We start from the raw sequence: 18,308 nt of genomic DNA on the forward strand, positions 1-18,308 counted from the left end.
GCGGATTTCAAAGGATCAAATCCAAAGGCACTGACAGATCTTTCTAACTTTTCTCCAGTTTGTTTGCTTAATAGACATTTTCACTTACAGAAAAGTTTACTGACCCACACATAAATGTGAATAGCACATAGGTATTCTGTTTGACTGTTGCTAATATTAGTGCATGATGGACTTTAAATTGAAAATAGGGCAAACCCAGAATTTCCCAAGCACTTTAATTTCACTTTCTCTGGGAGTTACACAAGCTCTCAAGACCCTAGTATTATGAGCTATGTTAAGCTCCAATAAGAGTATTCTTTAATCAAGCCTAGGGTGTTTAGTAAATCGTAGTGACAATTTTTTAAAGTGCACAATCAAAACAATAGAGGAATCATAATTTAGTTTTCAGCATTCTTGTAATAATTGACTTAACAGTGATTAGATTCTTCATGTCTTAACAAATTCCTCGAAAGTAAAATAGGTTAACTATTCAATGTTTTTCCTTCCTCTAGAAAAGGAAGGAAAAAAATTAGAAAGATAGGTCAGAGACTGTTGAAAACTGCTAATTAAACATCGGCAATGACAAGATAGCCAGAAAATTCTAGCCTCAAAATCTGTGGACCACAACACTTGTAAGAGGATATAAATACTTTTTTTTTTTAATTGAGGTAATATCAGGATACCTCCATCAGGTATTACTACCATACTGCACCCACCACCCACTCACCAGTATTCCACCACTATAGACAATTGTTCATCCTGGCCTCTTTGTTGTTACCCTTTACTCATACCTTCCCCACCTGGTGCTTCATTTCTGTAGTCCACTAACAAAGGTTAGTTTTTAAACTTGACTTTATCTGACTATTAATTTAGTTACTTTATATCCCACATAATAGTGACATCATCTGTGTTTTTCTCCTTATGATTTATTTCACTTAGCATTATCCCTTCAGGCCCCATCCATGTTGCCACAAATAGCATGAGTTTATCTTTGTTGATCACTGAGTAATGTTCCATTGTGTGTATGTACCACATCTTCTTGATTAACTCATTTGTTCTGGGACACTTAGATTGTTTCCATGATTTAGCTGTAGCGAACAGTGCTGTAATTAACATGGAAGTGCAAGTTTCCTTTGAAATTAGTGATTTTGAAGTTTGGGAGTAGATTCCTAGGAATGGAATTACTGAGTGGAATGTCATATCCATTTTTAATGTTTTGCAACACCTCCATACTTCTTTTCATAAGGGCTGGACCAGTTTGCATTCCCACCACAAGTGTAGGAGGATTCTCTTTTCTCTGTATCCTGGCCAGCATCTATTTCTGGTCTTTTTGATAAGGGCCATTCTCACAGAGATGTTATCTCATTGAGTTCTTGATTTTCATTTCTCTAATTATAAATGATTGTGAACATTTTTTCATGTTCCCATTAGCCATCTGACTTCTTTGGAGGAGTACCTGTTTAGTTCTTTTGCCCATTTTTTTTTTTAAAGATCTATTTATTTATTTATACAAGCACTGGGTACCGTCAGAAGCGCGGAAGGGTGAGAGAATTCACCAGAGCCAGAGCGGGGGGCAGAGCAGGCAGAAGGACAGAAGTACACTGCTGAGGGGAGCAGCGGGCGGCAGGAGAGGTCTGCGCGCCACGTGGGACCCTTCTCCAGTGGTGGCTGGGGAGCAGCCGGGGATCGTACTGGTGCTGCAGAGGTTGCAGGCAGCTTCGCAACCCAGCGCTCAACCGCTGTGCCACCGGGGAGGCCCACTTTTGCCCATTTTTTTGACTGGGTTATTTGTTTTGTTTTTGTAGCATTTGATGAGGGTTTTTTGTATATCTTTGATATCAGGCCTTTGTCAGATGTATTATGTGCAAATACTTTCTCCCATTCAGTAGGGTGTCTTTTCGTTATGTTTTCTTTCTCTGTATAGAAGCTTTCAGTTTGATGTAGTCCCAGCTGCTTATGTTATCTTTTGTTTTCCTTGCTGTTGAGTACAAATTCCTAAAGGCATCACTAAAACTTATGTCATGAAATGTTTTGCCTCTGTTCTCTTCTATGTATCTTATGGTTTCAGGTTTTGCATCCAAGTCTTTGATCCTTTTTGAGTTGATTTTGGTGGGTGGTGTTAGATCATAGTCTAGTTTCATTCTTTTACATACAGCTGGCCAGTTTTCCCAACACCATTTATTGAAGAGGCTGTCCTTGTTCCAATGTATGTTTTTGGCTCCTTTGTCATAGAGTAACTGTCCGTAGATATGTGGGTTTATTTCTGGGCTCTCTATTCAATTCTACCAGTATGAGGCTGTTTTAATAATTATAGCTTTATGTTACAGCTTGAGGTCTGCAACTGTGATACCTCCATTCTCTTTCTTTCTCAGGATCGCTTTTGCTATCTTTTATGATTCCAAATGAATTTCAGTAGTATTTACTCCAGTTCTTATAAAGACTTTCAATGTCTTTCAAGTCATAAGTCCATGTCCTAATCTAGGTGAATACAGAGATTTGAGATAAGGATGCAGATGCTTTCTAAACTCTGTAGAGGCAACCACTATTAGCTTAAACTCTGACTTTAACAAAATTTAATGATTATTGAAAAGATACCAAACTGTATCTTAGGGTGCTTTATTTTTTTAAACTTGCCTTTTGTGTGTCCGCAGAACATGGTAATAGTGTATTTGGGTTTCCAAAGCATAATGATTAGAAATCCATACTAAGCTGTTTCCTGGTTAACCACACCTGTGACACAAGATTTGCCACTTAAATCACCCAGAGATATTATTGAATCTAAGAGCTGAATTTGTAAACCCAGCTCTATGAAGTCACATCTTTTCTTGAATATTAATTTTTAGGAGACCACGGAAGAACTTTGCTCAATGATTATACCTGCTCCTGTTATTCCAGATCATCACTCTAAATTTAGAACCTGTAGGTTTTGTTTTATAAGCATCTTCAAATCTCTTTTTCTGTTGTTAAAAAGAAATATTTATTAATGAGCTACCTACCAGGGTAGAGGCTATATTGCCCATCCATCCTTTCATTCAATTGCTGTTCTACCCCACTGAGTGTCCTTGAATTGAAACTGCTGGCTGTATGAAATGGCAAATCTTGTTTTCTAAAACCACCAGAGGTAGGACAGGCTCTCCTGTCTACTTTAGGTCCCTGAATACTGCCCACATTGAAGTCACTACCTTTCACCCATCTTGTTGCCTTCTTGGATTTGATGTTTTCTTCTGGCTTCTAGTATTTTCAACCTATGATTCTGTCCTTTTGGCCTCACTACTGGATGAGTAGTTTTGGAGCTGCCACCCCAGCACCTCTCACTTCTCTCCATCCTCAAATAAGTGCCCCAGGGATTTTTGTACCAGAAATTACAGGGAAAGAGATGAGATAAAAAATAAACCAAGGAGGAACTGAACACTTAACAATAGTTAAGATAGTAAATGTTTTGTGTAGTTTACCACAATCAAAAAAATTAAATGAAAGGGAAAGTTAAAGTCACTTTTTTTACAATGCTGATATCTGCTGAATTATTATTATTATTGATTTTTTTTAAAGATTTATTTATTTATTTATTTATACAAACACTGGGTACAGTCAGAAGTGCGGGAGGGTGAGAGAACTCACCAGAGCCAGAGCGGGGAGCAGAGCAGGCAGAAGGACCAAGGTACACTGCTGAGGGGAGCAGTGGGTGGCAGGAGAGGTCTGCACACCATGGGGGACCCTCACCCAGTGGCCGGGGATCGAACCTGCGCTGCAGAGGCCGCAGGCAGTTTCGCAACCCAGCGCTCAACCTCTGCGCCACCGGGGAGGCCCTGAATTTTTTTTTTTTTTTTAAACTACCCTGCCCTGGAAGTTAAGTGTAATCAGAAACACAGACCTGGAAAGACTGAGTGATGTGTAAGACCTGAGAATAAACCCTGGTGTTTTCAGCATTAGCCGGAGCCATCTTTAATTACTCCCTTCACTTAGGAGTTAGTCATAACCAACCCCTCTGTCTACTTTATCTTCTTTGAGAATTGAATTATAATCGGTTCTTTAGAACCATGCCTAATCAGTTGTCTGCCTTTCCCAGGACTGAACATGGAAATAGGAAGCAGTGGGTAGGTAAGTCTAGGGGCTTATAGTGGATAAACTGGCTTGGAAAGAGTGATCAGGTGACCTCCTAAGAGGAAATCAGACCAGTCTTTACATCATCTTACAGAGCAAAGCCAGTAATTTATGTGGCCTGTGTGAGTAGTTCCCAACCTTGTTCTTCAAGGCCAATCAGGTTAGTTTTGATATCCAAAGTTGTCATCCAGAGGTATAAAAATAATACAAGTATATGTGATGAGGAGCACCAAATGTCACATAAATTATGTGCCCAAAATACTCAAAAGATTTCTTTCTGCAAAATTATGAGATTTTACAGGTGAATAAACTTTCTAATATTGGAAATTATTTTAGTCGTATTTGTGCTGTAGTAATGTTACATAACAAGTATCTCCACAATTTGGTGATTTCTGTTTTGTCTGTAGGCCAATGCGGTGGTCCTATTTCAGACTATAGATTGGATTCATATCTGCTCCATGTATCTATCAACTGGGGTATGTTCCTCTCTTGGTAGATGATAGAAACACAAAAAGTCAAGTCAAGTCACACATAATTCCCTGTGATTAAGACCAAAAGCAATAGGGCAGAAATATACCTCCTGTTCTACTGTGAGGCATCGTAGAGTCAACAATAGAGGGGAGGGTATTTAATTCTGTTACAGAGAGGGAATGAAGAAACGGGAACAAAAATCTACCACAAAACTCTTTTACCCCATAATATCAGTCTGTTGCTGAATTAACTGTCATCTTTGATTTCTGAATAGTTGACCAGCTAGCCAGGGTCTTGTTTTTTCAGCTAATCCTTCTCTTTCACTGTCAGAAGCTCTCTTCTTTCACCAATGAGCCATGATGTCATTACTTACTATATGGGACCCTAGTAAACATGTGCATCATGGTCAAGCCATTGGCAGATAAAGTAAGGGACAAGGCTTTTCATCAGCTTGTTTACCAAAGAAACTTGATTTGCTGTCTAGCTACCTTTATTGCAAGGCTTTCATTGAAAAATTTTTGTTCTTACTCAGCACAACTGCATTTACACTCTTGACTTCTCTGTGCCCATTTCTGAATGAACCAATGCAACCTGGCTTCATTGTTTTCCACTCTCAATTTACCTGAAGAATTCAAAATAATCAATGAATGAATGAACAAATATATTTGCCTTTTATCAGTGAATGATGACAGCATCTTAGATCTTCAGTGTTTGCTAAAAATGGATCTTTAGAGTGCCTATATACAGAAACCAAAATAGTTTAAATTAATAGACTTGCTTCCTTCATCAGCATCTTATTCTCCAAATTTGGCATTTGAATCCTAATCCCTAAAAGTCACCTGCTTTGGTAAACCATAATCTGTTCTTTGGACTGTATTTCTTTCCTCCTGAAGAAATAATTACATATCAAAATAACTATCTGGATGTATTTATCTGTGTAAAGAATGTGTTAGAAGTGTGACCAGATTGCATTTATAAATATTATTATAACACTACTATAAATTGAGTAAATAGCACACAACATCAGTAGTTCAGCTTAGAGTGACTCATTTATCAGTCCAGTCATATTCATTACTCAGAAATAATTCACAACAGACTCTGAGGTCGGGTAGAAATGACAAAAATAGGCAGGACAAAAATACCTGTTGAGGGTATTATCTGGCATGTGTGAGCTCTGGAGATGACAGCATCATCTTATGGTCATGTTATATATGACTCTGGATACTTTTTTAGGCTATTCAGTGTACTTAGTTTTTAATGCTTGCCTAAAAACAGTCTGAGACAGTTAATGAAATGTTACCTCATATGGCAAAATCAGAAAGAAAACCCAGCTATTGTTCTGGAATTGTATTGAGAGTTTCTGATGTTTTAGACCATAACACATGTCTTTAGGCCAGTATTGTCTCATGTCTTCTATTACTATCATAAGGCCAATTAAAGTTTTTATTATTGAACCTCTTTTTCTCGTGTGTATTGTGAATGTGTTTGCAGTAGGCACTGAAAGTTCATTCCTAACGGAGCTCACGTCAGCTATCAGACCATTCCCATAGAAGTGCTTAAATTTTTTTGCTTGAGTTTTTGCTTAATGAAACTACACAGCTTATTAACATAGAGTTCACAGTTTCAGATTATTTTTAGGTGCATTAAAATGTAAATTAGTTCAGGTCTCTCACCTAGTTAAAACCATTAAATGGTTTCACAATACTTTAAACTACAGACTGTCCCCCTCTTAGGCTACAAGTTCTTGCTATGTTTGACTCCCACCTCTTTGGTTTACTTTATGCCTCTCCCAGCCCCAACTTCTCCGTACTCTCTGCTCTAGCCTCTTGAGTGTTCTTTTTGTTCCAGGAGTGTGCTACATCTTTTCTTAAAACACTTTGCTCCCCAGTTACACTGGTACCTTCTTGCAAAATTCTCTCCTGACCTATAATGGCCTCCCTTCAGATACTTTCCAGCACATCTCCTGATTTCCTTGGCATTTATTAGACTTTGTCATTATAATTTTTATTTTTATACACATTCATTGTCTTTTCCTCATTGCAACTGGAAGTTTCATGAGGGCAAGGTGTAGGGCATAGCTTGCTGACCCAAAGAAATCAATCAAGTATTTCCTGAAATATGAATAAATGGTGACTCTTATTTAGCTCACAAGTTTGACTTTCTTCTTTAATTTGATTGAGAGAAAGCCTTATTCTCTGAGATTGACCTGAAGGGAGTCAGTGCAATTAAGGGCCCAAGTGGTCATATGCTTCTATTCTCATTATTCTTTGTAATTAATTTTATTCTTACCCATACCTGTAGCATGTGTGTTTTTAAAGATCTGTCTATGTATTCAAAACTGGACCACATCATATTCTTTGTACATGTTTGTTTTCACAAGCTTTGATTTATTCTATTAAATATTTCCAAATTAGAAATGTAACTTTTTTTTATAATGTATATTTTGTGTTATAACTACTAGACTCTTATTAAACACCACAGACAGCATAATATTTTTAGGCAACAGGATAAGGAAACTTCTATGTATGGACAGACGCCAATAGGATAGATGGAAAAATAAAACACTCTTGAAAGATTTTTTACCATTAAACTAGAATTTATATGTAAAGTAGGCTAAGGTAATACCCTTCCACAAAGAACAAAATTGGGGGGTTATTACTGGGAAATCTAGGCCTTATCTAAGGTTACACAGCAATGAGAGGTAGCAGCATTCAGAATCAGACTTGTCTGACTCCAGAACTTATTTCTACTGGATTTTGAAATCTCCCTGGCTAGAAAATTCATAAATTTATTTTATTTATGTATTTATTAAGGATATAAATATATTTTGAAGTTACCTGTTTGGTGTCTGTTGCTATCTTTAGGTATTACAACTAGTTGGCTTCTATGTGGAAGTTATAAATAATTTTAAAGTTTGACTATGTTTGCTTTTAACTGTTGCTGAAACTTAAATGTTTAGCGACAAAAGTTAATCATGAATAATCCTTAAGACTTTAAATTATGTAACTAAAAATTCATCTTCATTCTCAGAGGACTATGATTTGTTTCAGTAGTTCCACAGAGCTTAAAGAACTGATTTAACAGATGTGAACAATCTAATGTAGGGAAATTGCTAGAAGCACAATTAAATTGCCAGAGTATACAACAAGCAAGAATTTCCTTTCATTTTTGTCAAACATAATTTGAAGTGATTATGTGGTTATAAAAACAAACCCAAAAAAGGCAAAATATTTTAGAATCTATAGTTTTGTATTCACAAATATGTCTCAATATTAAGTTTAATTTAATATATAAATATTATAGTAGTCAGTTAGATTAACCCATGTTATCCTAATTCATTATAGATCATACACCTAATACCTTTCTGTTAGTGTGCACAGTGCAAGGTTGTGCATATTTTAATGAGTAAAAACTATTATTTAGATTTTTATTTTTTTAAAGATTTATTTATTTATGTATACAAGAACTGGGGTACAGGCCAGAGGTTTGGGGGGGTGAGAGGATTCACCAGAGACAGAGTGGGGAGCAGAACAGGCAGATTGACTGAAATAAACTGCTGAGGGGAGCACCAGTCGAGTCAGGAGAGGTCTATTGCACCATGTGGGTAGCCCTCTGGCCAGGGATTGAACTGGTGCAGCAGTGGCTGCGGATAGCTTCATAGGTTGCGTCCTAACCCCTTGCGCCACCAGGTCTTCCTTCATTAGTTATATTTTATCCAAAAGTGTTTGGTAAGAACTAGCACAATCTAAGCTGACAAAGACCAGAGTCCTAATCTATAATGAGATAGGATTTTCCTTTACAGTATAACATTTGAACCGATTAGGAAAAAAGTATTAGAGGAAAAGATGAATAGAAATTTAAATGTGGGGAATGAAAATTATGGATCTTCAAAATAATGGATCTTTGTTTTGACAAAGGAACCAGTTTTGATGACCTTATTGTAGCCTCAGGGTTCATCATGGCTATATTCCTGAAAACTCTATTTCTCTTTGAATTTAGTCATTTCATTTAAAAATTGAAGTGTTTATAAATTTGTGGGTTAGGAACCTCTGGCAAGGATTTAATTATCTGAGGTTTTTCTTTTTTAAGACAATTGAAGCATAAAATATTAAATTGGCATCGACCTTTTTACTTTACTCCCAAATTACAAATTGATGAAATTACAAATTAAATCCTTTTAACACAACATTAAATATTTAATTGCATAAATTATTAATCTTTAGGACTGCTGCTCAGCTTCAGCTTTAGGGGATGCTAGTAATTTCTGACCAAAGAATATTAAGCTTAAAAGTAGTCAGTTGAAAGTTTCTGACATCCCTGAAACAAGCGACCAGCTGGGTTTCTCCACCTCTTTGATAAAATTCTAAGAAAAGTGCCCCTTATTTGTAAGGGAAGAAAATGGATGCCACTAAGGTAATAGCAGTGGTGGTGATGATGATTATAATGATAATAGCAGCTAACATTTACTGAGCTCTTATTGTGTAAGGCACCGTGCTATGAAATCTAGACTTATCTATAAAGGCAGGATACAAACACTGATTAATTTTACTATATAAAACTTAAATCTATAACTTGAAACCTACTTACAGGAGCTTCCACCATACTTAATTCAGGGGTTGGTAAAAGATGACTATTGAATTTTGGAGGTTGAATGACTGTAAGGTGATAGTTATAGTGATTTAGAAGGTGGTAATGAAGTTTATAAAAAGAAAGGTGAACTCAGTCTTGATAATACCTCAGTGGCTGAAAGAAAACCTGTGTAGATATACAGTTGAGTTACTGTTAAAAGGCTAAACATGCTTGGCAAATCTGAAGGTTATTTTTATAAAAATTCTAGTGAATGAATGAAACCCCCAAGGTAAAGTTTCTTAAACTTGATGAAACCTAAGTTTCTGTAGACCCCCTTGAAATTGCATACACTATTCTATGTCTGTGCTTATATGGTAAGATCATTTTTCTTGGAATCTCAATAGACTCTTACCACAGGAAGTCCTAGACCGTAGTGCTGTCCCCACTGAAATGATTAGAGGGCCCCTAAGACAAGCACTGAATGAGATGAGGTGAAAGGAAGTAATATCATCCAGCTAAGAATAAAGCAGAGAAAAAAAAAAAAAAAAGGATAAAGCAGAGGAAAGGTTACCCGTATGAAGGTGATAGTTTAAATTATTTTTTTGAGAGGAGTATAAAAGAGAAAGATAGGGCCAGACCTAGATTGTGATAGTTTTATGTGGTTAGAAGAGAAAGAAGAACCAATTAGTGAAGGAGATGGGAGGAAAACCAAGTGAACACAGAATCAATAGGGAGATACATTTATATGGGAAAGCCATTATGCATAAGATACAATTGGAAGGTCATTGAGAAAAGGGTTATTGACTTAAATTTAGAAAAGTTGTCAATGACTTTAGAACAATTTCCAATGGAATCTGAAACAGAAAGTATATCACAAGGGGCGAATGACTAGATAGTAGGAGAGCAAGTAGCCTGAGTCAGCACCAGTAATACCACAAATATTATTGAAATACAGCAGCTGACATTATTGAGCACTTATATGTGTATGGCACCGGGAAGAGATTTTCTGTTTTAATTGCTTTCTTTCATTTAATCTTAACATAACCTTGTGAGGTGGATTCTGTTCTCCGAACTTTAGGATGAACAAGTGAAGGTTTTGGGAGGTTAAGTAATTTGCTCAAAGTCACATGGTTAGCTTGGGTGGAAGCTTTTGAACCTAGAATTTGAACCTGAGCAACATGACTCCTGAGCCTTCCTAGTACCACACTGTTAATACAAAACGTATCTGCAATGGTGTAAAAGAAATGTGATGATTTCCCAGTACTGCTATCAAGTGGTGGTAGGCAGGGAGGAATAACAATTGTTGCTTTTGTGTAAGAAGTGGGGAGAATACACACACACACGCACGCGTGCACACACACACACACACACATTTTATCATATAAAATGAAACACGGTAAGAATAAACCAGGGCCTCCCCGGTGGCACAGCGGGTTGAGTGCAGCACTGTGAAGCTGTCCACAGCCTCTGTAGCATGGGTTCGATTCCCGGCCATCCAGGGAGATTCCCACATGGCGGGGCAGACCTTTCCCGTCTCGCCCGCTTCCCCCCTCAGCATTGTTTTTGGTCTGTCTGCCTGTTCTGCTCCCCCCTCTGTCTCTGGTGAATGCCCTCACCCTCCCGTGCCTCTGGCCTATACCCCAGCTATTGTATAAATAAAAAATAAATCTTTTTAAAAAAAAGAATAAACCAAAAAACTTAGTAAAAACAAGGACCTACAAGCAAAGGTTGACAGTATGAAGCCAGATTCTTGGACTATATCTTATTACTTAGTTTTAACTTTGGCTTCATAGTAAACATTAGATGAGTGTTTTACATGTTCCAAAATAAAGAGAAATCCAAAACAAGAAAAATAAATACTCTGATATTGAAAATAGACATATAAAGGATACTATCTTTATATCATACTGGCAACCCACCAATGCTTTTCAGGTAATTTTCAAACAAAGTATTTGCTCTATTCTTTAGGACAGTGTGTAATCTCAAGATAAAAAGTGCAAAGAAGTGTTAACTTTTAAGTTTCATTGAGTCATTTGATTGTTAATAGTAATCTTAGAATGTTCTTTTGAAACTGTTGCATGTGTATTGGGTAAAACAGGTGATCTATGCTAATACTGAGAACTGGGGCCTTTTTAATATAAGAGAAAAAATACAAATATGCAAATCAAAGAAATGTAATTCCCATGTTAAATTTGCAATGGAATAAATTCATTTTTGTTCTTTATAAAAGTGCTTATTTCCTAACTGTGTCCCTAAAAAGACTTAAAACAGTACCAATTCCGCAGTAAAATGCACCCTGAGCACCCAGATATCATTCTCCCAAAGAAGAACCAGAGCTTCCTGGAGAAATGACTGATTCCAAGTTTGGAACAGGAAGCATTCAAGATAAGCATGAGACTTTTTTGTTATTCCAGAAAGCAACAAAGGTATTCAGTGTTTCTGTGGTTATATTAAAAATCAAAAACAGTAAAAAGGGTACCCACTGGCCACAGAGGGGGAAATTTGAGCACCAAAAAAGAATAAATTACAGTTGACTGAAACAAATTGTATCTATAAAAATGCATTCACTCGTGGTATTTAAAAGAATCATAAAAGAAAGAAAAAGAAAGCTTTAAAAAAATAGGAGGAAAAAAGCTTTAAAAATAAAATAAGCAAACATACAGATTTTAATAATTATCACTGGAGGTAGCTATTGTGGCAACCCCTTGCTCTGAAAAGTGGTACTAAAAAAGGAACAATTAAGCATTCATCCTTCCTCATCTGTTTTAGTTGTATTTTAGAATAACTAAGTAGCCCTAATTGACAAGAAGAAGTTCTTCTCTACAGAAGCGTTTCATCTAATAAATGTATCAGGAATAAAAAGAAATGAGAAAATCACAATTTTGCTCTCAGTCATTAGTTCAGGACCAACCACCAATGAATGCTAAAATCAGGTCTGTGGCATCATGGTCCTCCAAAAAAATACATACATTCTTGGGCCCTTGTCAGTACCTCCTGAATCAGAAACTCTGGGGGCAGGTTCCAATAATCTTTGTAACAAGCCCTGTAAGGGTTCTGATGTACACTGGAGCTTGAGAACTGTGCTAATTGAAGGTTCAAGCAATCACCCCCAAAACTCACTGATCAATCTTAGCTCTCCTAAAAGACGGAGAACCAACTGTGATAGTCCTCCTCAGTAGATGTACCTATGACATATTCTGGGCCACCCTCCAAAAAAGTTAAACTTGAATCTGTTGTTTTCTTTTTACTTGAAATGCAATTTATAGGAAATATGGGAGATAGAAGAATACGTTAAGCAGTATCATGAAGAAGCAAAGAATATTCAGAATCCAGTTTGTTTAACATGTTAGTGATATGGGAAAACGGGAAGGAGAAGGACTATTCCAGAATAAAAGAACCCTGTAAACAAAATAAGCAAGTATAAAATGTGTATCTTGTTTGTATCCTGATTGAAATAAGCCGGCTGGGGATATTTGAATTCAGACTGTATTATTAAATAGATGATATTAGGGAATTGTTAACTTCATTATATTTGATAATAATATCGTGGTTATGTAAGAAAATGTAGTTTTTAGAGCTATATACAAAAGCATTAGGGTAAAACAAAATGATTCCAAGATTTTCTTTAAGTTATTATCCTTAAAAACAAAAAAGTAGGGCCTCCCTGGTGGTATAAGGGGTTAAGTCTCAGCATTATTAGAGCTATCAGCAGCCACTGCAGCACTGCAAGGAGCTAACCCACATGGCCCAACAGACCTCTCCTGTCACCTGCTGCTCCCCTCAACAGTGTATCTCAGTAGATACACTCACCTCTTCTGCTCCCCACTCTGTCTCTGGTGAATCCTCTCACCCCACCCTCGCACCTCTGGCCTATACCCCAGTTCTTGTATGCAGAAATACATAAAATAAATCTTAAAAAAATTATAATGCATATAAAAGGATAAGTGAAACAAGTATAGTAAAATGGTCAATAACAAATCTGGAGGATTCGTTACACTCTTTCCTCTATTTTCATGTTTATTTGAAACTCATAAAAAGATAGAAAATTTTAAAAGATATCCACAAAAATAGTTAAGATGTATTTATTCCATGCTAGCCTTTATTTATAACACTGTAATTGCATGTCTACTTGTCCATACCAATATTTCTCAAACTATCAGTATCAAAAGACCAATTTTTTAAATTGTCCAATAAGTCATAGACCATGATTTCTGTAAAATACAGTAAAAAATTACCACAAAAGCAAAATGGGGGGAAAGAACATAGAAAATCTAACCTTAAAAAGTATGTCATTGAAGTCATAAATTTCACTTAACAAGCAGAGCAAATGCCAACATTAAAAAAATTAAATAAATGATTGGAACTGTATCCATTCATCAAAAGTACCCCCATAGGCAATTGGGGATTGCTGTTACACTTACAGTTTTCTTCTGTAAGCATAATTAAGTTTTGGATGTGAGGCATGAGTATGCCCATTTGCATGTTAACTTGACCTTGTGCACTAAGTTGAGTTTGTGTTGGTAGTAGTGTTCCTCTCAGGGAGTGATATATGCACCTAAGCTGATTTTATTTGTGGCCATAGGTTTTTGCCTCAGTCAATTCTATTACTGATTTCTCAGCAGATGGTCCAGTTTTCAGAATGCCTACCCTGCAGAAATCATAAAGAATAGAGGAGATAATAGGCTGAAGCACTTGCTGAGATTTTCACTTAAGGAATGAAAAAAACATCTCTTTAAATAGTTGATCTCTTACTGTATGGAACTCAGTTATTCCTCATACTGTGTGTTATGTATTTATTGATATGTTAAGACTGTGACTTTACATATTAATTTAAGGTTCAGCTATACCATGTCTTTGTTTTTTTTTTAATGTATTTATTTATGCATACAAGAGCTGGGGTACAGGCCAGAGGTGTGGGGAGGGTGAGAAGATTCACCAGAGACAGAGTGGGGAACAGCACAGGCAGATTGACCAAAGTATACTGCTGAGGGGAGCAGCGGGGCGAGACAGGAGAGATCTGCTGTGCCATGTGGGTTGCTCCCTGGCTGGCCAGAAGTAGAATTTGTGCTGCAGTGGCTGTAGACAGCTTCATAGGTTGTGTCTGAACCCCTTGCGCCACCAGGGAGGCCCACCAGGTCTTTTTGTTTTTTAGACAGTACCCTTCTTGCTAGTCTTTAAAGTTTTTCTGCCCTCTCGGCTGTGGTAATGTTGGTTTGGACTGATTACTTCAAAAATAGTCCATTACTGTAGATTCTGTTTGTGTTTCCCAGAATTTATTTTGCAGGTAACAGTTTGGGTTCTTTTTTCATGTATGTTAACTTGTACTTGTTCACACTGGATCCACTAAGTTTCTTTATATTGCCAGAATCTCAAAAACAAAAAAATTTCCACTGACCTACCTTGACTCAGCATTTTCAACAGAAAGAACTTTTGTCTATAAAAAGATTGTCATGTTTAATGCTATAGTTTAAGTAGCATTTGGTGTGGAAATCTTAGGAAAGATGTTACTAACTAGCCAGAGCTAATCCCTTACAGAAAACACATTGCAGTCCCTTCAGTCAGTTCGGCTTGCCCAACAGTCCAGCTCATCCTTTCTTAGGGATTTCTCAGCTCGTCTACCAGAGAGGCAAGACCCTGGTTTACTCTCATGAATAGAAAGCACATTGCCCACTTGACAATTCATTTATGCATAACCACTCTGATGATAGTTTCGACATTTGGACTGAAAATAGTACATATTTTTTCTAAAGTGCTCTTTTTTCGAGAACTATGTGGGTTCCGTAAAGGCAAAGGGAAGACATGACCAGATGATTGTCTCGGTTTGTGATAATAGCAGGAGAATACCCAAATTGTCCACTTACACATAAACCTCTAACATATGGAAATAGCACCATACTCCACATTTCTGTACTCCTGTTGGTGGAAAGCTACAGGATTCCCTCCATGTACTAACATTTAAGTGCAGTTCTAGGATATTTTGTGCCAAGTGCTAATTAAGCATTGTAGGGAATACAGAAGAGAATGATATGTTCTCTCTCCTCAGGGAAACTTAAATGAAGTTATCTTTTATTTTTCAAAGCATAATGTGTAGCGTTAGGGCATGTATGTATGTGTCTTCATATCTGCATGCATGTTGGGGTATTAAAGATGCACATGCAAATAAATAAGATGGGAACAATGTGTTATAAAAGATAAGGAAAAGACATTATTTCTACATGAAGTGATGAGGACTATTTAAAGGCAAATTTGTATTTACATAAGGTTTTGAATATAGAGTTAGGATTTCAGGGGGAGTCCAGTAAAGAAGCAGCTTGATACAGTAAAGAAACCTAAAGGTTCTGCTTCAGATCAACCATTCACTTATCAGCCGTACAAATTCAGCCAGTTTACTACTCCCTGTGGTCTTCAGCTTCCTCATCTACAGAATTGCAATTTGAGTCATAGTTACCATGCAGTGTTTTTAGGAAGCCTAAGTGAAATATGGTTTTCTTTGTAAACTATAAAGTGCTATGCAGTGTTAGTAAATTTTATAATTAATATTGCAATGGCATAAGTCAAAGATATTGGATTTTTAAAACCAGTAAACCATATAGCCTAGCCCAGAAAATATGTGAAGATGACTGTGAGAATTGATTCACCCATACCATTCCTTTCATGGGAAAATAATCATAACTAGAAAAGCTTTTCAAGATTTATATTGGATCCCTTTCCTCCTTTAAAAAAATCACTTAAGGAGCCTTTAAGATCTTCAGATGAAACTGGTACAAGTTGTAATATTTTGTTTTATTGAATTCATGTAACTTACACAGCTTGTTTATCTGAAGTACGATTATTGGTAATCGAAAATTTTACACATGTAAACTTACACAGAATTAATTTTCAGGTATGCTGCTTTATTTTTTTTTTTGAAGATTTATATATTTATGCATACAAGAACTGGGGTACAGGCCAGAGATATGGGGGGGTGAGAAGACTCACCAGAGACAGAGTGGGGAACAGAACAGTCAGACTGACTGAAATACACTGCTGAGGGGAGCAGCGGGCGAGACAGGAGAGGTCTGCGCGCCATGTGGGTTTCTCCCTGGCTGGCCAGGATCAGATTCGTGCTGCAGAGGCTGTGGATTGCTTCATAGTGCGGTGCTTAACCCCTTGTGCCACCAGGGAGGCCCAGGTATACTGCTTTACAAAGACAGTAAATATATCTTGCAAAGTATAATCTGTTTAGAGAACACGGCTCTCGTGGCAGTGCCTGGTTTAGAGAACAAGTCTGCCTGTTCTAGGGTAACCCAGACCCCACTGTTCAGCAGGACAGGGTGTGAATTATTTAAGCTCCTTCCAGGGACCACCTTATCTCATGTTACCATTGGATTGTGTAACTACAGGAAATGATGCCTTAAAAGAATAACCCACATCCAGTCGGATGTCAGAGAACAGATTCATGTTCTTTGTTTTACATAAATTTATTTAATAATGTGTTCAGGAAAAATATCCAAAGCATTCTTCAACAGCATGCCAGAGAGTGCTCAGGGATTAACGCACTTTGAGTTACATCATGAATGTTATACCACTTGCTGCTGTCCAGCCTGGGCTCCAGTGAAATGTTTGGAATTACTTCTCTGAAGGAAAGCAACTTTCCTTAGAAAACAGCACATTGGGCCTCCCCTGGTGGCGCAGCGATTGAGCGCTGGGCTGCGAAGCTGCCTGCAGCCTCTGCAGCACCGGTTCCATCCCTGGCCACGGGCAAGGGTCCCACATGGCGCACAGACCTCTCCTGTCATGCCCGCTGCTCCCCTCAGCAGTGTATTTTGTCAGTCTGCCTGTTCTGTTCCCTGCTGTGGCTCTGGTGAATTCTCTCACCCTCCCGCGCTTCTGACTGTACCCAGTGCTTGTATAAATAAATAAATAAATAAATAAAATCTTTAAAAAAAAAATTATAGAAAAAAGAAAACAGCACATTATTTGAACACTAACTCTTAGTCCTTAAAAAAGCTTTTTGAGAGGGAAAAAATCCTGAATACTAATAGTGGGGTTATTTTATTTTGGTGAATGATTCTCAATTCTTATTTTACAGACTATCTTGCTAATCATGGCCGGTTAAACGAGTGTGAAGCCAGGCGCAAATTCTGGCAAATCCTGTCAGCTGTTGATTATTGTCATGAGCGGAAGGTCGTGCACCGTGACCTCAAAGCTGAAAATCTCCTGCTGGATAACAACATGAATATCAAAATAGCAGGTAACAGGGGCACAGCTGGCTCTGACAGGAGCAGATGGGAGCCACTGCGCTCAGTGGGTATGGAAACAGATCTGCGGGCAGAGACTCAGGTTCACTTCCACCCTGACATCAACTTTCTCCAAATGTATTTCATTTACTTCCTTAGATGTCTGCATAATGAAGAGTAAGGGAGACAAGTTCATTATTAATAGACACAGTGGCAGGATTACGACTGTGATCCAGTTTGTATCCTCAGTATGATTTGTGCAGGTCCTTCTGTGGGGCTCTGCTGGAGGAAGTGGGCTATCTGTGATGGGGGGTGAAGAACACATAGGTGCTGGTGCTGTATGTACCCCGCTGTCCTCATTGTTGCTGGTGGCTGATGGCTGAAGAGAGGCAGGGCAGGAGGGAATGGAAGTAGAATGAGAAATGTTTGGGACACAAAAGCTCATTGCCTTGCTCTATTATAATAGGGTTTTGATTTATAGCATAGAAACTAAGGGTGGAGGTTATTTTGCTAGTTTTCTGCCTGTCATTTGCACAATTATAAAAACTGATTTCTTTTTATCCACGTGGTCAAACTCTAATTCAGTAAACATCTAAGTGTCTGGTATGGAGCTATGCTGAATACTGGGTATACGAATCAAAAACTCTTTTCCTCTTTCTTAGAAGTCTAGTGGGGAGATCAGAATGATTAAAATTCACGTGAAGCATGCACATATGGAGATGTGAAAATGGACCCCCAAGTTACATGAATACAAGTTAATATAAGTTAAATGATTGACAAGTTAATAAAAACAAAAATCTTCAAACATAAAGAAACCGTGCCCAAATTAATGCTTCTTGTATTGACTTTCAATAAAGACAAGAGCATAAAAAAGAATAATTAAAATGCAACAGAATAGTTACCCAAAAATATATCTACAAAAACGCAATAGAAGTATAGATGAAGGAACATCAGTTTATCTGAGGCATC

The 18,308-nt window shown here is 37.4% G+C and overlaps 1 protein-coding gene across 2 annotated transcripts in view; it reads left to right on the forward strand.

Annotated features, from left to right (window-relative positions):
* SIK2 (salt inducible kinase 2) overlaps positions 1 to 18,308 on the forward strand; it is a gene marked incomplete at both ends in the record, with an annotated part of 92,712 nt that overhangs the window by 44,872 nt on the left and 29,532 nt on the right. For both annotated transcript variants that reach the window (XM_084248951.1, XM_084248952.1), the window contains one exon: positions 17,192 to 17,353. In XM_084248951.1, the coding sequence (XP_084105077.1) occupies positions 17,192 to 17,353 (162 nt within the window). The remainder of the gene's footprint in view (positions 1 to 17,191; positions 17,354 to 18,308) is intronic.

The sequence above is a fragment of the Talpa europaea genome (genome assembly GCF_964194135.1).
Source record: "Talpa europaea genome assembly, chromosome: 12".
Lineage (NCBI taxonomy): Eukaryota > Metazoa > Chordata > Mammalia > Eulipotyphla > Talpidae > Talpa > Talpa europaea.